Source organism: Tursiops truncatus, chromosome 13 (assembly GCF_011762595.2).
Source record: "Tursiops truncatus isolate mTurTru1 chromosome 13, mTurTru1.mat.Y, whole genome shotgun sequence".
NCBI lineage: Eukaryota > Metazoa > Chordata > Mammalia > Artiodactyla > Delphinidae > Tursiops > Tursiops truncatus.
The window spans coordinates 7,374,918-7,397,945 of record NC_047046.1 but is presented as its reverse complement, the minus strand read 5'-3'; the positions used below and the strand labels follow the sequence as shown (position 1 = coordinate 7,397,945).

At 44.7% G+C, this 23,028-nt stretch overlaps 3 protein-coding genes across 6 annotated transcripts; 1 reads left to right on the top strand and 2 right to left on the bottom strand.

The window, feature by feature from the left end:
• The first annotated feature begins 692 nt into the window (after positions 1-692).
• On the top strand, positions 693-1,908 carry B3GNT4 (UDP-GlcNAc:betaGal beta-1,3-N-acetylglucosaminyltransferase 4). Its single transcript, XM_019950485.3, has one exon. It carries the CDS (start codon positions 693-695, stop codon positions 1,764-1,766), a length of 1,074 nt encoding a protein of 357 aa, XP_019806044.1. The 3' UTR covers positions 1,767-1,908.
• Positions 1,909-2,129: 221 nt separating this feature from the next.
• Positions 2,130-18,190, bottom strand: DIABLO (diablo IAP-binding mitochondrial protein). Of its 4 annotated transcripts, none has more exons than XM_073790007.1 (7): positions 18,059-18,190; positions 17,083-17,209; positions 13,928-14,059; positions 12,046-12,090; positions 11,767-11,863; positions 11,307-11,496; positions 10,080-10,316 (listed from the first exon to the last, which is right to left on the bottom strand). In XM_073790007.1, exons 1-7 carry the CDS (start codon positions 18,106-18,108, stop codon positions 10,271-10,273), a joined length of 687 nt encoding a protein of 228 aa, XP_073646108.1. In that variant the 5' UTR covers positions 18,109-18,190; the 3' UTR covers positions 10,080-10,270. The 4 variants fall into 4 exon arrangements, with proteins under 4 accessions (XP_004312794.1, XP_073646109.1, XP_073646108.1 ...); XM_073790006.1 differs by having other exon boundaries at positions 12,046-12,156; positions 18,059-18,189; XM_004312746.4 differs by lacking the exons at positions 10,080-10,316; positions 11,307-11,496 and adding an exon at positions 2,130-2,938 and having other exon boundaries at positions 12,046-12,156; positions 18,059-18,188.
• A 229-nt stretch (positions 18,191-18,419) lies between these two features.
• Positions 18,420-20,332, bottom strand: LOC141276135 (uncharacterized). Its single transcript, XM_073790009.1, has 2 exons — positions 19,569-20,332; positions 18,420-18,714 (listed from the first exon to the last, which is right to left on the bottom strand). The coding sequence occupies exon 2, from the start codon at positions 18,687-18,689 to the stop codon at positions 18,555-18,557; it is 135 nt and encodes a 44-aa protein (XP_073646110.1). The 5' UTR covers positions 18,690-18,714; positions 19,569-20,332; the 3' UTR covers positions 18,420-18,554.
• Between the last annotated feature and the right edge of the window lie 2,696 nt (positions 20,333-23,028).

Below are 23,028 nucleotides of genomic sequence, written 5' to 3'. Positions count from 1 at the left end.
CAGTAAGCGGTAGAACTGGTGAGGGGTGGCCGCAGGGGAGCCATCCTGGTACAAGTCTATGGCTTTCCTATTTGCTTTCATGCTCTTCCCGTGCGTGTTGTTTTTTGTTTTTTTCCTAAAGCTCCATTTAAACGACTCCCCAGGAAACTCAAACTACTTCAGGCAAACCTTGTACCAGTATGTGTTAACTGGGTGTGTTCTGTGGTGGCTTCCGCCACCTGCTGCCGCCCTGCAGTGGTTTCCTCTCCCTGGAGGAGCAAACTCCCTAAGGGCAGTGCCAGGGGCTATCATCTCTCAGACATGAAACGCAGGGCCTGCCACCACGCTAGACTTTTTTTTGGGGGGGGAATAAGCTTTGCCACTTTCACTAAAGCTCATTAGGTACTTGAGTTTCGTGGGAAATGCTGAAAACACTTGTGGTGCCTCAGTTTTAAAGTGGCTGCAAGTCCTTTTGGAGAAAAAGTTGACCCAAGAGTCCCCTAATGACAGCAGAAGGGAAGCGAGGGCTGGCATAGCAGGTGTGTTTGGTCTGTCCTCTGGGAGAGGGACTCTGGAAAGAGCCGGAGGACACGCTGAAGAAGATAAAAGGACCTAGCTGCTGGGCCGTGGGTTGCTCTTGGGACCGGGGAGGTGGAGGCCGGGCCGGCGCCGGGCTCAGTCCGCTCACCGGCTCTTTCCTTGCAGGCCCTGCCATGTTCCGCAGGGTAGGCTGGCTGGTCCTGTACAGCCTTGCTGTGCTGCTGCTCAGCTGCCTGTTCTTCCTGAAGAAGGAGGCCCACCCAGCGGGAGGCCCCATGGCCCGACAGCCCTTCTGGGCTCCCCCAGGGCCCCGGCGCAGCCAGTGTCCACCCAACCACACGGTGGCCAATGCCTCCCTGTTCCTGCCTAACCGTCACCGCCTCTTCTTGACCTATCGTCACTGCCGCAACTTCTCCATCTTGCTGGAGCCTTCGGGCTGTGCCGAGGACACCTTTCTGCTCCTGGCCATCAAGTCACAGCCTGGCCATGTGGAGCGGCGTGCGGCCATCCGCAGCACGTGGGGCCGCGCAGGAAGCTGGGCTAAGGGCCGGCAGCTGAAGCTGGTGTTCCTCCTGGGGGTGGCGGGATCTGTGCCCCCAGCCCAGCTGCTGGCCTACGAGAGTCGGGAGTTTGATGATATCCTACAGTGGGACTTTGCTGAGGACTTTTTCAACCTGACACTCAAGGAGCTGCACTTGCAGCGCTGGGTGGCAGCTGTCTGCTCCCAGGCCCATTTCATGCTAAAGGGAGATGATGATGTCTTTGTCCATGTCCCCAATGTGTTGGAGTTCCTGGATGGCTGGGACCCAGCCCAGGACCTACTGGTGGGAGATGTCATCCGCCAGGCCCTGCCCAACAGGAACACCAAGGTCAAATATTTCATCCCACCCTCCATGTATAGGGCCCACCACTACCCACCCTATGCTGGGGGTGGAGGGTATGTCATGTCCAGAGCCACTGTGCAGCACCTCCAAGCAGCCGTGGAAGAGGCTGAACTCTTCCCCATTGATGACGTCTTTGTGGGGATGTGTCTGAAAAAGCTGGGGGTGAGCCCCATGCACCATGCTGGCTTCAAGACATTTGGAATAAGGCGGCCCCTGGACCCTCGGGACCCCTGCCTGTACAGAGGGCTCCTTCTGGTGCACCGCCTCAGCCCCCTGGAGATGTGGACCATGTGGGCACTGGTAACAGATGAGGGGCTCAAGTGTGCAGCTGCCCCCTTGTCCCAGCTTCGAGGGGTGGGTTGAGCGAGTAGACTTAATTTTGCAATCATGATGAGAAATCGCGAACCGTGAAACTTGGCCCTTGATGGGTCTACAAGAAATGCTGACTTTGTTTTTGTAACCTCCTCCCAAACCTTGCTAACTCTGATTAAAACACTGAAACCTGGCTAACTTGTCCCAGTATGTGTTAAATGGGCAAATGCTGCCATCACTCCATGGGGGGACTCCTGGAGCCCCTTGGGGCTCTTCCAGTCTGGAGAGGGTGGTGAAGGAGGGAGGCTGCCTAGGGCTCCAAAAGACACACACAAACATCTTTTTTAAATGCAAAAAAAAATTATTCTCCTTTAGATACAACGAGAAACTCCAAGGAAAAAAGGAAACGAGAAGTGTGTGTTGGAATAAGTCCTGTTAAGAGCACCAGGTAAACACTCTGCTCCAGTCCCTGGGCTTTTGGGCTTTTGGCTCCTTGGCCTGAGCTGTCCTTACAGGGCAATGGGGCCAGGTCACAGAAGGCATTAGAAACACTTACCAAAAAGAAATCTTACAAACACACAGGCTCCCCTTGCCCCAAAAAACTCATCCCTATGGAGGGAGCAAATACTAAGTCATATTTGAAAATGTAGATGGGAAACTGAGATTTAACAGCTACTAGTGGACATGACAGAGAAGGCCCCTTCTCTCTGGCCAGGTTGGTGAGATGCTCTGGGTGGCAGGTAAAAAGATCGATGGGTGAGAGGGCAGCTCTGCTGAGCAGGGTGAAATGTTAAACGGGGTGCAGTGCCCTGCAGGGCTAAGAACCAGGTCCAGTAGAAGCCTGAGACTGTGGAGATAGGGGTCAGGCACTCACAGCTCACAATGACCTCTGGTCTGATGGGCCAGGGCAGGACCTGCCTGCCATGCCTCTGTGCGCAGAGAAAGCTGTGCTGACCTGGGGCTGGATGGCGTCTGCCCTTGCTTTCCCCAGGCCGAGTGGGCAGACGTGGGCAGCAGCTCAGGCCCTCAATCCTCACGCAGGTAGGCCTCCTGCTCCGGCTCAGCCCTCTCATCCCCTTCCTCCTGTGTTTTCTGTCGGAGTTCTTCTGTCTGTGCTTCTGCCAACTTGGTTTCTGCTTTCTGGGAAAGCTGGCGCACCTCCTGCACCTGCGATCTCACCAGCTGGATATGACTCCTGGCGGTTACAGAGGCCTGGTCCGCTCCTGCCAAAAGATGGGCCACTTATGCTGAGTGGACACAAGGAGAGCCTGGGGGCTCTGTGGTTGTCATCTGAGCCTTTCTTGGGGCCACTTCCCCTGCCCTCCCTGCAAAGCAGAGAACCCTCTACCCTCCACATCCAGGTCTGCATTTTACTCTTTATTGTCAAAACCCTGGCATTTTCCTCCAGCTATCAGCAGCCATCATTGTTATAATTATCAAATGCAATTCCCACAATCATCTTTATAGCTACTCAGCTCTTAGTATAGATGTTTTAAGATTTTAATTTTTTTAACTGCACAATACATTTCTTTTTGACAAATGAAGAGATCACTAATAAAATTGTCAAACATCTCTTTCCTCACCCTACCCAATCTTCAGAGATAACACCTTTTAGAAGTTTAAAGGGCACCTTCCTCATCCTTTAAAATGTTACTATAAAGTAACATTTCATCTATTTACTAGATGGGCTGCTGTCCAATTCATGAACTGTTGAATAAAGCCAATTAGATCTTTTTAAAAAAGTTCCTACATTCATATGGAATACACACAAAAAAATTTTATGACTATAAATCTACATAATGGCACAAACAGTATTTATTGAACATATTTTGCAATTTTGTTTTTGAGCGCTATCATTTTACCTGCTGCTAGTGTATTTCATAATATAGATATCCGTATTTATTAATTCATCTACAGAACACTCAAGCAGTTCTTTTCTATGTTATTGCATTAATGAGAACCTTTAGTACAATGTAGAAAGACAGTGGAGGATAGCAGGTGTCCTTTTATTTCTGACGTTGATGGAAATGCTTCTCACATTTCACTATGAAATAGGATTATTTAACCATCATGTTTAGAACATTCTCTCTATAATTGTACTCAGATTTAAATCGGAAATGGGCACTACATTTTACTGAAGGCTTCTGGGGCATACACCGATATGATTACACAAGTGGCTTTTCTCCTATAATCTACTGTAGATAATCTCAAGTAGTGAATTAAATGTTGATAGGGTTTTTGTTTTGCTATATGTAGATTTTTTTTAAATTTTATTTTTATTGAAATGTAGTTGATATACAATGTTGTGTTAGTTACTGCTGCACAGCAAAGTGATTCAGTTACACATATATATGCATTTTTTAAAATATTCTTTTCCATTATGGTTTATCATAAGATATTGAATAGAGTTCCTTGTGCAATACAGTAGGACCTTGTTGTTTATCCATCCTATATATAAAAGCTTACATCTGCTAACCCCAGCCTCCCACTCCATCCCTCCCCTAATGCCCTCGGCAACCACCAGTCTGTTCTCTATGTCCCTGATGTTGTTTCTGTTTCATAGATAAGTTCATTTATGTCATATTTTGGATTCCACATATAAGTGGTATCATACGGTATTTGTCTTTCTCTGACTTACTTCACCTAGTATGATAATCTCTAGTCGCATCCATGTTGCTGCAAATGGCATTATTTCGTTCTTTTTTATGGCTGAGTAGTATTCCATTGTATATATGTACATCTTCTTTATCCATTCATCTGTCAATGGAGATTTAAGTTGTTTCCATGCCTTGGCTATTGTGAATAGTGCTGCTGTGAACATAGGGGTGCATGTATTTTTTTTTTTTTTGCATGTATTTTTTGAATTATAGTTTTGTCCAGATACATGCCCAGGAGTGGGATTGCTGGATCATATGGTGACTCTATTTTTAGCTTTCTGAGGAACCTCCATACAGTTTTCCACAGTGGCTGCACCAACTTACGTTCCCACCAACAGTGTAGGAGAGTTCCCTTTTCTCCACACCCTCCCCGGCATTTGTTATTTGTAGACTTTTTACTGATGGCCATTCTGACTGGTGTGGGGTGGTACCTCATTGTAGTTTTGATTTACATTTCTCTAATAATTAGCGATGTTGAGCATCTTTTCATGTGTCTATTGGCTGTATGTATTTCTTCTTTGGAGAAATGTCTGATTAAATGTTCTGTCCATTTTTCGATTGGGTTGTTTGCTTTTTTGTTGTTGAGTTGTAGGAGCTGTTTACATATTTTGGAAATTAAGCCCTTGTTAGTCACGTTGTTTGCAAATATTTTCTACCACTGTGTAGGTTGTCTTTTTGTTTTGTTTACGGTTTCCTTTGCTGTACAAAAGCTTTTAAATTTGATTAAGTCCCATTTGTTTACTTTTGTTTTTATTTCCATTGCCTTGGGAGACTGACCTAAGAAAACATTGCTATGATTTATGTCAGAGAATGTTGTGTCTATGTTCTCTTGATAGGTTTTTTAATATTGAATTATCATTTTATTTTGAAGATAAATGGCTATATTTGATTTATATCTATATTCATAAGTGATACTGAACTATAGTTTTTTTGTTCTGGTGCTGGGCAAGTCCAGTTTGGGATCAGGCCTATGCTGGTTTTAGACAATTATAATAGTTGGGAGGCTTGTCATCATTTTTTGGTACACTTTCTGTAACACAGGAATTGTGTTTCTTGAAGATTTAATAAAACTCTCCCACAAAACTGCCTGGGCTTAGTGTCTACTTTGGGGGAACAGATTCTTTGTGAATACTATTTCAACTTTTGTGGTTAGTGATCTTACTTGGATTCTTTACTTCTTGGGCCAACTCAGGATTTACATAAAGATCATAATATTCTCGTATGATTAAAAAAACCCTCCATATCTATAATAGCTCCTTCTGATGTTACTTTTGCTCTCTAAAAAGTTATACTTGCCAAACCTAATTTTTTTTTTTTCAAACCTAATTTTTAAATTCTTTTCAAGGAACCGGAGTTTGCCTTTTTGACTATTTATTTTTGGCTGCGTTGTGTCTTCGTTGCTGCACACAGGCTTTCTCTAATTGTGGCAAGCGGGGGCTGCTCTTCATTATGGTGTGTGGGCTTCTCATTGCGGTGGCTTCTCTTGTTGCGGTGCACGGGCTCTAGGCGTGCAGGCTTCAGTAGCTGTGGCACGCAGGCTCAGCAGTTGTGGCTTGTGGGCTCTAGAGCACAGGCTCAGTAGTTGTGGAGCGTGGGCTTAGTTGCTCCACGGCATGTGGCATCTTCCCAGACCAGGGCTCGAACCTGTGTCCCCTGCATTGGCAGGTGGATTCTTAACCACTGCACCACCAGGGAAGTCCCTATTTCTTTTTAGTCTTCTTATACCTTTTCTTTTATTCCACATTGTCTGAATTTATTTTGCTTTCTCTAACTTACTGGGTTAAAAGTTTAATTAATTTATTTTCAGTTCTTCTTAGTACAGTGAACATTACCTGTCACTTATGGCTGCTGTTCTTTTTATTTATGACATGTGCCTTTAAATAAGGGTCAATTTCTATTTAAGAGCTACTCTGTATACAACTCTCTGGGTCTGCTATATACAAGACTTATGACAGTTCTAAATACTTTTAAATTTCCATTTTTCTTTATTGAGGTATAGTTGATTTACAATAGTATATAAGTTTTAGGTGTACAACATAGTTATTCACAATTTTTAAAGGTTCTAATCCATTTATAGTTACTATAAAATACTGGCTATGTTTTCTGTTCAGTATATCCTTGCAGCTTATTTATTTAATACATAGTAGTTTATACCTCTTCATCCTCTCCCCACTGGTAACCACTAGTTTGTTCTTTGTTCTCTGTGAGTCTGTTTTGTTATATTCACTAGTTTATTTTTTAGATTCCACATATAAGTGATATACAGTATTTGTCTTTGTGTCTGACTTATTTCACTAAGACTAAACCTTGCAAGTCCATCCATGTTGTTGCAAATGGCAAAATTTCATTCTTTTATGGCTGAGTAATATTCCACTGTCTTTATCCATTCATCTGTTGATGGACACTTAGGTTGCTTCCAAATCTTGGCTATTGTAAATAATGCTGCTATGAACATTGGGGTGCATATTTCTTTTTGAATTCAGTTTCATTTTCTTCAGAGATATACCTAGGAGTGGAAAGGAATTGCTGGATCATATGGTGGTTCTATTTTTTTTTCCTCTCTCTCTTTTTTTTTTTTTTTTTGCTGTGCTGCTCAGCTTGTGGGATCTTAGTTCCCCAACCAGGGATTGAACCCGTGCCCTCGGCAATGAAAATGCAGAGTCCTAAACACTGGACCACCAGGGAATTCCCACTACTTTCAGTTTGTTTATTTTTACCGTCTTTTTAAAAAAATTTTTATTGGAGTATAATTGATTTGTTTTAGGTGTACAGTAAGGTGTATCAGTTATACATATATGTATATCCACTCTTTTTTAGATTCTTTTCCCATATAGGCCATTACAGAGTATTGAGTTCCCTGTGCTATACAGTAGGTCCTTATTAATTATCTATTTTATACATAGTAGTGTATATATGTCAATCCCAATCTCTCAATTTATCCATCCCCCCACCCTTTCCCCCCCCATAACCATAAGTTTGTTTTCTACATCTGTGACTATTTCTGTTTTGTAAATAAGTTCATTTGTATCATTTTTTTCTTTGGTTCCACAGATAAGCAATATCATATTTGTCTTTCTCCGACTTACTTCACTCAGTACGACTATCTCTAGGTCCACCCGTGTTGCTGCAAATGGCATTATTTTGTTCTTTTTTATGGCTGAGTAATATTCCATTGTATATATGTAGCACATCTTCTCTATCCACTCTTCTGTAGATGGACATTTAGGTTGCTTCCAAATCTTGGCTACTGTAAACAGTGCTGTAGTGAACACTGGGGTGCATGTATCTTTTCAAATTATGGTTTTCTTTGGATATATGCCCAGGAGCGGGATTGCTGGATCATATGGTAGTTCTATTTTCAGTTTTTTAAGGAAACTCCATACTGTTCTCCACAATGGTTGTACCAATTTACATTCCCACCCACAGTGTAGGAGGGTTCCCTTTTCTCTATACCCTTTCCAGTATTTATTGTTTGTAGATTTTTTGATGATGGCCATTCTGACCAGTGTGAGGTGACACCTCATTGCAGTTTTGCATTTGCATTTCTCTAATAATTAGCGATACTGACATCTTCTAATGTGCTTCTTGGCCATCTGTATGTCTTCTTTGGCAAAATGTTTATTTAGATCTTCTGCCCATATTTTGATTGGGTTGTTTTTCTGTTACTGGGCTGCATGAACTGTTTGTATATTTTGGAGATTAATCCCTTGTTGGGCACTTCGTGTTGGGCACTTTGTTTGCAAATATTTTCTCCCATTCTATAGGTTGTCTTTTTGTTTTGTTTATGGTCTCCTTTGCTGTGCAAAAGCTTTTAAGTTTAATTAGGATCTATTTGTTTATTTTTATTTTCATTACTCTAGGAGGTGGATCAAAAAAGATATTGCTGTGATTTATGTCAGTGTTCTGCCTGTTTTCCTCTAAGAGTTTTATAGTGTCTGGCCTTACATTTAGGTCTTTAATCCATTTTGAGTTTATTTTTGTGTATGGTGTTAGAGTGTGTTCTAATTTCATTCTTTCACATGTAGCTGTCCAGTTTTCCCAACACCACTTATTGAAAAAAGAGACTGTCTTTTCGCCATTGCATATTCTTGCCTCCTTTGTCATAGATTGGTTGACCATAGGTGTGTGGGTTTATTTTATTTTTTGAGGAAACTCCATACTGTTTATCACAGTGGCTGCACTATTTTACATTACTACTAACAGTGTACTAGGGTTCCCTTTTCTCCACATTCTCACAGACATTTGTTATTTATGATCTTTTTATGATAGCCATTCTGACAGGTGAGGTGATATATCTCATTGTGGTTTTGATTTGCATTTCTCTGATGATTAGCAATGTCAAGCATCTTTTCATGCACCCATTGGCCATCTGTACGTTGTCTTTGGAAAATGTCTATTCAGATCCTTCCATTTTTAAATCAGGGGTTTCTTTTGATATTGAGTTGTATGGGTTAAATTTCCATTTTGATTTTTGGTGAGGAAGGGGGGGTATCAGTAATTTGCTGAGTCTTTGTCACTTGGCATAAAAATCAATTTTTGTACATGTTGTATACTATTTGAATTTGAAGAGAATTTTTTTTGGGGGGGAGGACAAAATTTTGTATTCAGTATATGCATTTGGTTAAGCTTTTAAAAATCATTCTGTTCCAACACTTAATAGTTTTAATTGTTTTGGTCTTGACCTGTGAGCCTGAGATGTGTATAAAGCTCCATTTCTCCTTGTAAATCTATCAGTTTTTGCCTCATTAGACACGCACTTCATGATTGATGTCTTGATGAATTGTTCGGTCCCTTTTAATGCTTTTTGTCTTGAATCCCCCTTCTGATTCTGACATTGCTCTGCCACCTTTTTTTGGGTAGATTTCTTTTTGTTAGTAATGGTTCAGTTTATCTTAAAATTCTAAACCTTCCGATGCGTTTTTGTTTTAGATGTGCCTCTGTAAACAGTTTTAGCTAGAATTATTTTTTAATACATTCAGGAAGTATTTAATATGTAAATTTATTCTTATTGTGATTACTGATATTTGAATGTGTTCTATTTTAGTTTGCATTTTCTAATTAACAGGCTTTATTTCTTAAACCTTTCCTGCCTTAACTGAATTTTATCAACTCCCCCCCCCTTTTTTTTTTGCGGTATGCAGGCCTCTCACTGTTGTGGCCTCTCCCGTTGGGGAGCACAGGCTCCAGACGCGCAGGCCCAGCAGCCACAGCTCACAGGCCCAGCTGCTCCGCAGCACGTGGGATCCTCCCGGACCGGGGCACAAACCCGTGTCCCCTGCATCGGCAGGTGGACTCTCAACCACTGCGCCACCAGTGAAGCCCCTCCCCCCCCCATTCTTTTTGAAGTGTTTAACAATGTCTAATGTTAAGCCATTGTCTCTCTTCTCGAGCAAGAAAGCTTAGCATGCTTTCACTTCTTCCCCAAACTGATTTGATTACTTAAAAGTTTAACACTCAGGGGGCTTCCCTGGTGGCACAGAATCTGCCTGCCAGTGCAGGGGACACAGTTCAGTCCCTGGCCCAAGAAGATTCCACATGCTGCAGAGCAACTAAGCCTGTGCGCCACAACTACTGAAGCCTGCATGCCTACAGCCCATGCTCCATGAGAGAAGCCACAGCAATGAGAAGCCTGTGCACTGCAACAAAGAGTAGCCCCCTGCAACTAGAGAAAGCCCGTGCACAGCAACGAAGACCCAACACAGCCAAAAATAAATAAATAAATAAATTTATTTAAAAAAAGAACACTCAGAGCTTTTGACAAGTTTTACTAAATTTTCTTCATTAGTTTTGTATCTCAGTTGCTTCTTTCTAAACTAATTTTTCTTTACAGAGTAGTTTTTCCAGAAAGTATAAGCAGTTGGTAAGCTGAGTCTTTATGTCTGAAAACATCTTTTATTCTCACATTTTAAAGATACCTGGATGGTTATTTTTTGTCATCTTGCATCTAGGGTTGCAGATAAGAAGATTAATGTTTGATTATACTTCCTTTGTAAGTAATTTTTTTTCTTATAGTTTTTAGGATTTTTCTTTGTATAGTTTGTTTTCTTTTTTTTTTTTTTACCATATGAGATATATTTATATTTTAAATTCTGTTCAGAACCTTTGTGAGCCTTTCAATCAGTTCTGGGAAAATGTCTTTTTTCAGATAATGCTTATAATTTACTCTCCCTCTTTTCTCCTGCTAGATCTAAGACTAGTGAGTGGTGAGGGCTGCCTGGGACTGTTCCTGCTGTAGAACCCTCAGCAAACCTCCCTGTTCACTGCACCTGGAAACCCTGCTCCCACCTTTGGTGTGCCACTACTGAAATGCTACTTTTATACTTCTGTTTCGCTGTTCATCCCAATCCTGTTTTCAGAATCTCTTATTCCCCGGGGCATTAGTTAACTAAGAATTTTTTGGTTTTACTTAAAAAATCTTTTATATCTTTAAGATTTCAGAAAACAATAGCACTTTAACAAACCAGTTTCCTAATAAGAACTTCTGTGGTGACATAGTTTGGGCCCAACCAGGTAAGATGTCAAATGAGGGGTTCCCTCAAATACATTTAATTAGAAAACCATTCAGCTCAAGCCCACTGGATGGATAGTGATGGTTTAAAAACACCTGGTGAATGAATAACTGCATTTTCTATACTCAGGCACCAAGGCACAGAGGATGAAGCCCTGGCTACCAGGGGCAAAGGCTTTAGAATCTGACCTACTTTGCTGAATCCCAGTTTGGCTGCTTACTTACTGTGTACCACAGCACGCTGGGTGAATTACTTAACCCCCTCTATCTGCCAGTTTCTTTATCTATAAAGTGGGAATGATGATAGTAACTCCTACTTTAAAGGAACTATGGGGGTTAAAGGTCTATAAAATGTTTATCACAAAGCCTGAAATATAGATACTATTCATAAATTATCCAGGTTATTAAAAAATAAATGTTCAAAACCTATTTGGAGGGCTCCCCTGGTGGTGCAGTGGTTGGGAGTCCGCCTGCCGATGCAGGGAACACGGATTTGTGCCCCGGTCCGGGAAGATCCCACATGCCGCACAGCGGCTGGGCCCGTGAGCCATGGCCACTGAGCCTGCGCGTCCGGAGCCTGTGCTCCGCAGCGGGAGAGGCCACAACAGTGAGAGGCCTGCGTACCGCAAAAAAAAACAAACACCTATTTGGAAGCAATCAAAATTTCCAGCTGACAGTAGTTTTATCATTTCTCATTTTCTAGATATTAACTAGCTTCTATGGGTCTGGTCTACAAGGGCATTAATTTTTCCTTTGTGCAGATGAAATATTGGTTAATATATTGGAAATGGGAACATTTTCCCACAAGGTTATAGCCACAATATCCCTCACTTTTCAGCTAGATGAAAACTCAAAGAGCACCTCCATAGTAAGAAATGTAACCTACCGGTTTGGTATGCAGCTTCTGCTGCCATCTCTGAGAGACTAACTGCAGTCATCCAGGTGGTTTCCAACTTCAAGTACTCTTGCTGTTTTGAAGTCATCTATAAATTAAACAAAGCACTTCAGACAACATGACTCTGCATTACGTCATTAAGCACATTTAAATGGACTTATTCAATAGTAGACTGAGAGAACAGCTACTGGTAAAACACCTTCATTCAATCATTTAGATAACCACAATGAGGCAGGAGCACTAATACAGAAACGCCAAGTAACTGCTCACCTCAACTCTGGCTCCTATGATCACCTGCCACACTGCGTCTTCCTCCTGTGAATTCATTTTCCCAAGTAAACTTGTGTATTGTCGGTACAGAGAACTTAAGGTATAAACAGCCTACAAATATAGAATAAATGAGTAAAATAAGTGAGGCATATTAGGGTTAGTGAGACTTACACCTCAAGGTTAAGTCACATTGCAGCAAACTGACTCTTCAGTCCTTCTGCTTCACTGAACCTGCACTACTGTATGAAGTAGAGGCATTATCCTAGGACATCAGTATCTCCACTTGTCAACTTTAGCGGGCTTCCCTGGTGGCACAGTGGTTGAGAGTCCGCCTGCTGATGCAGGGGACGCGAGTTCGTGCCCCGGTCCAGGAATATCCCACATGCTGCAGAGCGGCCGGGTCCATGAGCCAGGGTTGCTGAGCCGGCACGTCCAGAGCCTGTGCTCCGCAACGGGAGAGGCCACAACAGTGAGAGGCCCACGTACCGCGAAAAAAAAAAAAACCACTTTTTAGCAATTTAGACATACAAAAAGAACATAATGCAGATGGAAAACTCAGAAAACTGGGAATAAAGCTGCTGGAAAATGAAGGTAAAGAAACATATAAATGAGACTCTTAAAAATGATTCTGATTATCCATATACTCTCTATTAGATCAGTGGTTTTTAAACTGTCCTCACACAGAAGCCCCTGGTACCCCCAACTGAACCAGATCAGCATGGTCCCCCTGTCTTATATACTGGGCTACTATATTTAAGATTTTTCTTTTAAAAAGGGTTCCTGGACAGTGAGGCAAACCACAGCCCCTTCCCAGAGGGTGAGTGTCCCACCTGCAGGGGCCCTACATTAAATGAGGATGAAGCAAAACTCTAGTTCAAAAAGATACACGCACCCCTATGTTCATAGCAGCACTATTTACAGTAGCCAAGATATGGAAGCAACCTAAATGTCCACTGACAGATGAATGGGTAAAGAAGATGTGGTACATATATACAGTGGAATATTACTCAGCCATAAAAAAGAATGGAACAGGTGCTTCCCTGGTGGCACAGTGGCTTCCCTGGTGGCACAAGAATCTGCCTGCCAACACAGGGGACACAGGTTCAAGCCCTGGTCTGGGAAGATCCCACATGCTGCGGAGCAACTAAGCCCGTGCGCCACAACTACTGAGTCTGCCCTAGAGCCTGCGAGCCGCAACCACTGAAGCTTGCACGCTTAGAGCCCGTGCTCTGCAACAAGAGAAGTCACCACAAGGAGAAGCCCACACACCGCAATGAAGAGTAGCCCCCGCTTGCCACAACTAGAGAAAGCCCATGCGCAGCAACAAAGACGCAACTCAGCCAAAAATAAATAAATAAATAAATAAGGAGGTGAGGGAAAGATGGATTGGGAGTTTGGGATTAGCAGATGCAAACTATTATACAGAGAATGGATAAACAACAAGGTCCTACTGTATAGCACAGGGAAGTATATTCAATATCCTGTGATCATAATGGAAAAGAATATGAAGAAGAATATATGTGTAACTGAATCACTTTGCTGTACAGTAGAAATTAACACAACATTGTAAATCAACTATACTTCAGTAAAAAAAAAATTTTTAAATAAAATAATAAAAAGGGTTCATGGAGAAAGTCTAAAAACCAGTAATTTAGGTCAGGACTCAACCAACTTTTTTTTGTAAAGGGCCAGAGAGTGGCCCTACAGTCTCTGTTTGCAACTATTCAACTCACAAAAGCAGTCATAGTGAATACACAAAAAAACGAGCCTGACCGTGTACCAATCAAACTACAAACGCAGGCATCAGACCCGATTTGATCTGTGAGCCATAGTTTGCTAACCACTGACTTAGATGACCAAGACTTAACAAGAGGACACTTACCTTAGTATATTCAGTGATTGCTTCAATCAATGCATATGTGGTCTGAGAGAGAAAGGTAGAGGTGCTATCTGTTACCAAAGACACAGCCCTCCTCGTTAATGCATCATTACTAAGAGAATGAGGCTCCGGTTTCTGAAACACACAAACATTTTTAGTCAATTTCGAACCTAAAGCTCCAGCTGAGATCATATACAGCCAAGTGAAAAATGTTAATTCTCACACTGCAACTGCACTATGATGCTTCTGTTAACTTTTTCTTTTTAAGCTTTATTTTCGCTATTTAAGACAACATATGAAAATAATTCTAGAATATGCTTTCTACCTACTTTTGTTGCTTATTCTCTGCTCCAAAAAGCAAAGTATTTCTTTTTATCAAATAAAAGGCTAGTATTTATAATCAACAAATTTCATGAAGTTATGATTCATTCATTACCACAGTGCTAGATGCTTGGGATATAAAGATAAACTAGAAAATTAATGCAATCAAGTACCATGGGAGCTGTGGAAGAAGTCTGGAGGGGCACACGTAAGACAGCAATCACTTCTACATCGAATGAGAATAACTTAGAAAAGGCTTCAGAGAGGTAATAAGGATTAAGCTGAGTCTAAGAAAGTAAATGGTGGAGAGGGCAAATCTGCAGAATGAGCTGTACAGTCTTGATGCAGGGGAGAGGAGACGCCTCCCTCTGACCTCAGCTGTTATGTTTAAAAAAAAAAAAGGGCAGTATAACTATCTCACGAGTTAAGGGAATGTGGTGGCCACCCTGATTAAATATTGGCAACTATGATGACAAGTCATCCCTAACTCTCCCTTTTTCTCCCATAGCAGAGGATTTATTGTATCATAACTAACAAACCAATCCCTCTATCATCTGTTGTCTTTTTGCTATTTAAAGTATAAGCACCCTGAATCACTGCCTGTTGAAAGTAGCAATCAAGAAATATCTCTGATACACGAACAAATCATGAATTTTATCATATTTATATTTCATTCAATCAACTAAGTAAGTATTCATTATGTACCTCACACTGAGGGGCTAGAAAGGAAAGAATATCATCTCTGCTCATGAGAAGCTAATTTTGACCTATTCTGATAGTTTGTGTCTTCATAATGCTCTCCATTTTACAATGCACGTTTACTTGTTCCTCACAACAGTCTAGATATTAGCACTTCTCTTTTAATGAGAAAACGGACGCTCAGAATAGTTATGTAACTCTCCTCAAAAGTACCAAATCTTCTCACTCCAAAGTTTCCATTATGCTCTGCTGACTCGGGAGTCAAACAGATTATCATCAAATATCAAAATAGACAATATAAGTGGTCAGAGAGGGAAATCATTGTTGGCCAGGAACTAGGAAAGGCTTTAAAAAGAGGTGGGATTTGGGTCTCAAGACAACTAGGATTAGAATGGACATGCGTCCTGGGTTAGAAGAAACAATGAGGAAAAGAATACATATGATGTATGCAGGGGCTGTCGGGAATCTAGCCTGGTTGGAGTGGATGGCACAAGGGAGATGAGACTGGCTAGGGCACTGGAGTGGGGGGAGAGTTCGCTGGATTTTAGTTCTGTAACACATTACGGGGAGCCACTGCAGGCTCTGAAGAACGGAAGTGGCATTGCTGTTCCTGCAGGAGAATGACTAGAGGCTCCTGTCAACCAGAGGCTCCTGTCAACCAGAGGCTCCTGGCATGTGGCCTAGAACTGAGGTAACTAGGGCTTAAGAATAGTATACGAACTAGAAAGGACAAACACAGGGGACTTCGCTGGTGGCACAGTGGTTAAGACTCTGCGCTCCCAATGCAGTGGGCCCGGGTTCTGTCTCTGGTCAGGGAACTAGATCCCACATGCGTGCCGCAACTAAGGAGCCAGGGAGCCACAACTAAGACCCAGCGCAACCAAACAAATAAATAAAATAGGTAAACATTAAAAAATATATAAAGGACAAACACACAAAAAATCTTTTGGAGGAAGAAAGAAAAGGCTGTCCTAACAATGACTGAAAATGGCTTGGTGTTCAAGTAAGGATTTTAGGGTTAAAGGGTCATTAGTACACAGAGATGAGGGCTGAAGTGAGGCACAAAAAGGGAAAGGCTTATGAGTGAGCCTCAGAAGATGCTGAAAATACTTGTGATAGATGGAATTAATCTTGTTGCTGTGATAAACACACATTTAAGTACCAGGAACGTTTTGCCAAAATGGGGTTTGCCGATTTCTTATTTAGCTCTTCCTGATAAAGCATATAACCAACTGTTTTTTAATAAGGTACCACTTTCATATCACTGTCTACTTGACAACTCCACCTAGATGTCATTTCCAAAACTGAACTCTTGGTTTCTTCCTCCCAAAACCCATTCCCCTCCATCCCAGTATACGGCAACACCATTCTCTCCGTTGCTTAGGCCTTTTTAAAGCACTGGAAGCGAAGTTATATACTTCACACCTAACCCATCGGCAACTCCTGCTGATGGCATTCAGCCCGCTCCCCCACCCGAGCCAAGCCCGTGATCATCTCAGGCCTGGACCCCTGCTGGTCTTTTTAGTTCCACACAGCAACCTTTAAAAACTTATGTCAGATCATAATAATCTTATGTTAAAATCCTCTGTGGCTTCTTTTCCATAATAAAATCCAAAGCTCTACAATGGCCCACAAAGTACAGAAGTCGAAGCACATTCTGGTCCTGAGCTAACTCTGTGAGCTGAGTTCATCTATTTCTCTCTCTCTCTCCCCCTCTCATTCCACTTTCTCCTCTTCCGTATCTCCAGAATGTAAGCTTTATGAAAGCAGAAACTTCGTTTGATTTGCTCGTACGGTCTCAGTGTGTATGGCACATAAAAGTTGCCCAATAAATTTTTATTGAATGAAAGACTATTGTGTTGATACTGTAATATGTTTTCTTTCTTCCCTCTTTATACAATCTGACCTACCTGACATAGTGTTCCTACCAAATAATACTATTAAAATGGAAACATTACTATATTTGCTCAGCTCTGAAAAGATGCCGATACACTAGAAAGTATACCATCACATGCGGGTGAGGAGGGGCGCGGGGTAAAACCATGAGAGCTTGTCAGATGCTTCACTGCCCACCTGGGACTTCAAGAGGACACAGTACACAAAGACAAACAACACGGAGTGACAGGACAGTACTTCACCTGGGCAATAGGAACTGCACACAGGGTTACCCCAAATCCAGCAGCCACAGTTTTGTGCCATGGTCTTATCAATTCCGAGAAACGGCGCTTCTCACAGTTAGCCACGACTGGCACGCACCGTTTGTACCTAGAAACAGAAGTCAAATTTAGTAAGGCACAACCACCAACCTGTAAAAGCCTCTTCAATTTACTGATATTTGCAGGGGCTGGAGACTCAAACTCGGGCCACGTTGGAACCCAAATGACGACGTAGGGTGGCCTTGCACACGACAGGGCTCTGTGGGGAGCTGCGTGAACTGGAAAGGCCCGGGCTCGAAGAAACCGCTACTTGGCTCCCCGCGCGGGAATGCGGGCCGATGGTGCCGCAGTTTAAGAGTTACCAGGTGTGGACGTTTAAGAGGTGGTCTCAAAGCTTTTTAAAAACTCAGGCCAAAACAAAACGCTTCTGCAGGCAGGATTTAGCGCTGGCCCTCTGGCCTAGGCTGCAAGGGCTCTGATGGTCCCCTGGAGCCCGCAGGCGTCAAGAGGCCGAGGGAGCAGGGCCCGTGGGGAGACAGGCAAGTTCCTGGGGCTCCTCCGCCCTCACGGAAAACCTCCTCCGGGAACCCGCCGCCTGCCCGGGCCTCTTCCCCTACTCTCCCCAGTGACTTCAATGGGCCAACGAGAGTCACTTCGCGGTCAGGCCGAGCGCCCCCCAAAAGACAGCCCGACGGTGAGGGAACGCGCTTTCGGTAGGTGGGAAAACGGAAAAGCCGTCAGTGAGACACGAAGCCCGGGCTTGGCCGAGGAGGCGGGAGGCCTCTGGCCAGAGGCAGAGGCGGGACGTCCTCAGACCTCCGAGAGGGGCGGGACGCCGTGACCCTCTCGGCCGAGAAGGGAAGCGCGCGCCCGCAAGGCCGGGGCTGCGGCCCGAGTGCAGCGCTCTCAGCGTCCCCTCCCTCTGTCCGACCCTGACCTACACGACCTGAAGCCCTACCTGAAGAAGAAGGCTACGCTCCGCGACAGCCAACTCCGTAGAGCCGCCATTCCGCGTCTGACGGCCCCCACACGCAAACGCCGGAAGTGACGCCACTTCGTGAGCAGGGGGCGGGGCACGGCCCCCACATGAGAGGGCCTCTTCGCATGACCACGCCCCCCGCCCGAGAGCGCAGCCGCGATTGGACAGACGGGGAGAGAGGGGGCGGGGCTGAAGGTAACGGCTATAACAGCCTGGCCGGACACACAACTGCCGGAGCTTCCGCGTGGGGCGGGGCGGGCCGTGTGAGGACGCGGAGCGGGCGGAGCCAAGTCGGCTGTCGTGGAGGGTGGTTGGACTGGGGCCCTTCACCTCGGGAGAGTTCTCTCGTTAGCTGGCAGTGCAGGTCCGTCAGGACAGAAGTCGGAGGCGGAGTAGCGATCTGCTGGGCAGGCTGCTGCTGGGGCGGGGGTCGGGGCGGGAGGCGGGAGGGGCGGGAGCCGGGCCAGGGGCGCTGTCACTTCAGCACCAGGAAATAGGTGGTCCAGCCGGCCAGCAGCAGCGCCCCGATGAGCACCGTGTAGCTGAGGAGCACGAAGGCCAGCAGCTCCCGCAGCAGCTGCAGCACGTGGATAGTGGTCGAGGCCGGCATCGCCCTGCGCGGGAGGCCCGAGGACCTGCGGGGCAGGGCACCCGGGAGACCCTGAGCACGCAAAGAGGACGGTTCTCTCCCCTTGACCAACCTCCGCTGGACCCTAAGCAAGCGCTGCTGAGCCAGGCACTGTTATAGGCAGCGTGGACACAGGGGTCTAGACTAGGTCCCGGCCCTCTACAGAGTGAACATACTTTCCTAAGGCTAAGGAAGCCCAAAGTGCTGATTTTCTCCATTAACAACCACCTGGACACTCTGCACTGACACTACAGAATTCTTTTAAACCGAAAGTTCCCTTCATTCTTAGGCTCCCGATCTGGATCTGGGCTCAGAGAAGAGAGAAGCCTGCGGTTCCCAGACCCCGCTGCTGCACTGGTCTTCACCCCCAGCCCTCTCCTCCCATCCACCTCATTCATTTTTAATGTTGTGAGTGCTGCTAATGGGCTGGTGAAGTAAAGCTTTCTTTTGCCATCATTCAAGCTGCAGCCCTGGCTGTCAGCGCTACTTGGGAGGGGAAGAGAAGAAAGCCTTTTGAGTAGGGGGAAAGCAGCAGACCCTCACTGCAGCCCCTCTGCAATTCCTCTGGCCCCAGGGCTTATTAGTACACAAGAGTTTGAGGATCCCTGCTTTGTGGCCAGGCATGCTTGCCCTTCTGGCCAGCCAGGATAGCAGGAGTGCCAAGAGGTGGGTATGAATTTGATTCTGGACTAATCTCCTTCCCCATCGTGCTTTTGGCATCTGCTCCAGCACTCTACCTTCCACCACAGATGGAATCATATGGTAACAATCACAAACCAGTTCTTTACCTCCACTGCTGCCCTGCCCAGCAACGCCCCTCAGTGCCAACCACCAGCTTCCCTTTCTCCCCATTTCACTCACTCAGGAAAGTTTCCACGACTCGTCCACCGCAGCAGCTCCACGGTCCCTCTCTGGTCTGGTGTCCAAAGGTAGGCTTGCGTGCACTCCAGCGATGTCAGCAGAGCTGAGGGATTTTCAGGCAGCAGCTGCACTCACCAACTAGGTGTGGTCTAGAGACCAATCACAATCTTCACGTGGTCCCTGAGCTGTCATGGAGCTGCGCACAGGCGATCCCAGACCAGGCGGGGCGCTGGCAACTCTGCCCGTCCTCTGCCTATGTCACCACCACGGCCCACAGAGCTCTGAACTTGCCTGCAAAGCTCCTGACTTAGATGGGCTGGGCAAGTGGTACACTAGGGGGGATTTCATGGTCCTCTTGTCTGGCTTTTCTAAACACTGCAGGTGGGATACAGTCCAAATCCTAACAAACTCCCACCGAGAGCAGTCCCATCCTACTCTTGAGTCTCAGACAAGAAGAACCACTGTACATACAACACTCATGACTGCCCAACTAAAGCAAAAGCTGTTGTCTTAAAAACATATGCAAGTTCGAGCATTTGTGTGTGTGTGTGTGTGTGTGTGTGTGTGTGTGTGTGTGTGAGAACCAGCTCAGAGAATCAAGAGCTCCCAAGTGCTTGATTCTAATTCACAGAGTTTAGCAGGTTAGAGACTCATTATACAGTCACCTTCCCAATGTGCCCACTTCCAATTTCAACTCCTCCAAATGTAAGGCAAAAAGAACCAGTCAGGATTTCAGCCAATAAAGAATAGACCCTTTCCCAGATGTAACAATGAAGGGAAAAGAAAGCACAAACTTTATGCTGCTTCTGATTCTTCTGCTTTTTGTAGTAGTTTGTAGTAAGAATATGTTTTGACCTTTAAAAAAAAAGCAGGCAGTGTGGACATCAACCCTTTTATTAACATCCTCGTCCAGAAGCAAATGGCTCTCTAATTTGATCAGGATCTCTTATTATCAAATCATTGCCCCGCCGCAGCCGGGCTGAAACAGGAGCAGAACATTATCAAGCTGCGCAGGAAGCCAGTGAGTAGTAATTGCAACCCCAGAGAGCTGGTCATCTGGAGGGCTCTGTGTCCTGCCCAGTCACAGGAAAGAAAGTACAGCTGAGATTTATACCCTCATCCCACACCAAAGTAACATGAAAAAGGCTATTAAAAATAGGCCTGATTCTGTTCCCCTTTAACTCTCACAACCTTCAAATGGATATCTCAAGTCAGTTATGTGTTCCAGCCTTTGCAGACTCTAGTCACCACCCAGTATGGGGGTATTTTATGGCAACGGAGTAACTGGAGCTGAGAAACATCATGTAGCTTGAAGTTCATATGCATTCATTTCGAAGAGAATCTGAGAAATTTTACATTACTGCCTTTGACTGTTGGATGACAAAACGGCATCCTCTATTTTCTACAGTATGTCATCGTTAAACCATATGATTGAATATAATACACCAGGCTCTAGAGTATAATTCACAGTCTGTTCATAATTCATAGTCTATGTGATGTCGGTATTTCTCTGCCTTGCCATCTTGATTACAGCCCCTCTTCCTGGCTGCTTTAGATACTCTGTTTGTTCTGGTGTTGTTTTTCTTAAAGAAGTATTTCTTCTTGAGTTCAGCTCTGCTGAATACAAACACTGCCTCCTGGTGACAGGCCAGTCTTTAACATACAACTGAGAACAAGAGACAGACTCCATGCCGGATTAATCATAATCCTTGCCCTGAGGGCAGAGCTGCAGTAGCCTATCGCATGGAGATCCCCCCTTCCCAGTTCTCTTCAAGAATTAAATGTGCTGTTTTTAATCCTTCTTTTAACCATTAGTCTCTTGCTCCACCGTTAAGCTACAGTTCAAATACTTATTTCTCTGTTGGCTAAAATTCAAAAGTGTACAGTATGAGACAAAATAGTGTCTATGTAGACTTCTTTGTCTACATAGACTTCTTTTTGGTGGGACTGCTGGTGTAGAACCGTCTACCCAGCTAGACAAAAGTCCAGACATGATGTGAACAATCCACCCTCCCAAGAATAAACGTACCATTCACATACCCTTTTTCTCAGTAAGGGCACACTCCTTGGAGACAAAGGCTGCTTCAAGTATTAAATGAACTTACACAAAGGCGTGTAATATATAATTATCCACCACTTTCTATTTGCATACAAATGAAGCAATTGATGTTTTGAAGTCTTCTGCTGAATGCATTTTTAGAAGCTGACCTAACTATGCTCGGAGCAAGCAAGTATAGAGTCACCAGTGAATGCAGACACACGAGACACAACTGAGTACCTGTTCACAGGACAAAGCCCCAGCCAAGGAAACTTGACTGGACTTAAATTGAATCCCATGAGCCGAAAACACTTACAGACAAGGTGGATTTCATTCTCTAAAGCAGCTGAGACTCACAACCGCTGGGGCTGGAAGGTATAAACTAATCTCCCTGGGATAACAAGTAGCTGAAAAAGGATTCCTAAAACAGGAATCATTTTAAGACCTTCCCAAATACTGAATGTCAAAGCCAAGTTAAATCCTCGAGTAGCTAATCTTTTAAATATTCCCCCTCTACCCCTCATTCTTACATTAAGGAGATTTTTTAAAAGTACAGAATTTCTGGGCTTCCCTGGTGGCGCAGTGGTTGAGAGTCCGCCTGCCGATGCAGGGGACATGGGTTCGTGCCCCGGTCCGGGAAGATCCCACATGCCGCGGAGCGGCTGGGCCCGTGAGCCATGGCCGCTGAGCCTGCGCGTCCGGAGCCTGTGCTCCACAACGGGAGAGGCCACAACAGTGAGAGAGGCCCGCGTACTGCCAAAAAAAAAAAAAAGTACAGAATTTCTCCTTTACTCATAACATGCAGTGTGCTAAGGGACGTCCACTAGCGAAAGAAAGTGAGGAAAACATGTACGGGTACTAATTAACAGTAGAAATGACAGCTGGGGAAGGACACTGACTTTGGCCCCCAGCAAAGACGGGGATCAGCTAATTTGGCTGGAGACTCAGGCAAGGGCTGTGAAACCGTCAATTTGGTCCCCCTCTTGGCCTTAACTCCTCCAGACGCTGGGATAGAGCAGGAGGGAGATTTCCAACTTCACCACCAGCACCCAAGCTCCTCTGTCCTGCAGTCTAGCAGTCTCCTGTAGGAAGGGTAGCAGCTGGACTCCAAGATCATTGACAAACTGCACCAGAGGAGGGTGAAGTCACCGGACCACGGACTGAAACGGGGCTGGGTGTTTTCTAGCAAAATAAATGCCCGAGGCCGAATAGGTGTGTCCGCAGGCTGCTGGGAAAGCACGTGTGGCACTTACCAGGGAGGGGGAGCTGCCAGATGCTGGAGAAGCCAAGCTGCCACCGCTCACAGTGGGACTGGATGGATGGTGCAGCCCACGGTGGGCAGGGAAGAAAATTGGAGGCATCTACCATTGAAATTGTCTTAGAGTTAATAACACGTGCACTAAGAACGCGTCTTTGAATGGT

What these genes read in the sequence shown, in the direction of transcription:
- B3GNT4 (XM_019950485.3), top strand. Translation starts at nt 693, where the DNA reads ATGTTCCGCAGGGTAGGCTGGCTGGTCCTGTACAGCCTTGCTGTGCTG.
- DIABLO (XM_073790006.1), bottom strand. Translation starts at nt 18,108, where the DNA reads ATGGCGGCTCTACGGAGTTGGCTGTCGCGGAGCGTAGCCTTCTTCTTC. An exon ending in AGAAGCTGCATACCAAACCG is followed by an intron (nt 11,497 to 11,766) that starts GTAGGTTACATT and finishes TGCGGTACGCAG; the next exon opens with GCCTCTCACTGTTGTGGCCT. An exon ending in CAGGGGAGCCCTCCAAATAG is followed by an intron (nt 10,317 to 11,306) that starts GTTTTGAACATT and finishes CTGCAACCCTAG; the next exon opens with ATGCAAGATGACAAAAAATA.
- LOC141276135 (XM_073790009.1), bottom strand. Translation starts at nt 18,689, where the DNA reads ATGCCGGCCTCGACCACTATCCACGTGCTGCAGCTGCTGCGGGAGCTG.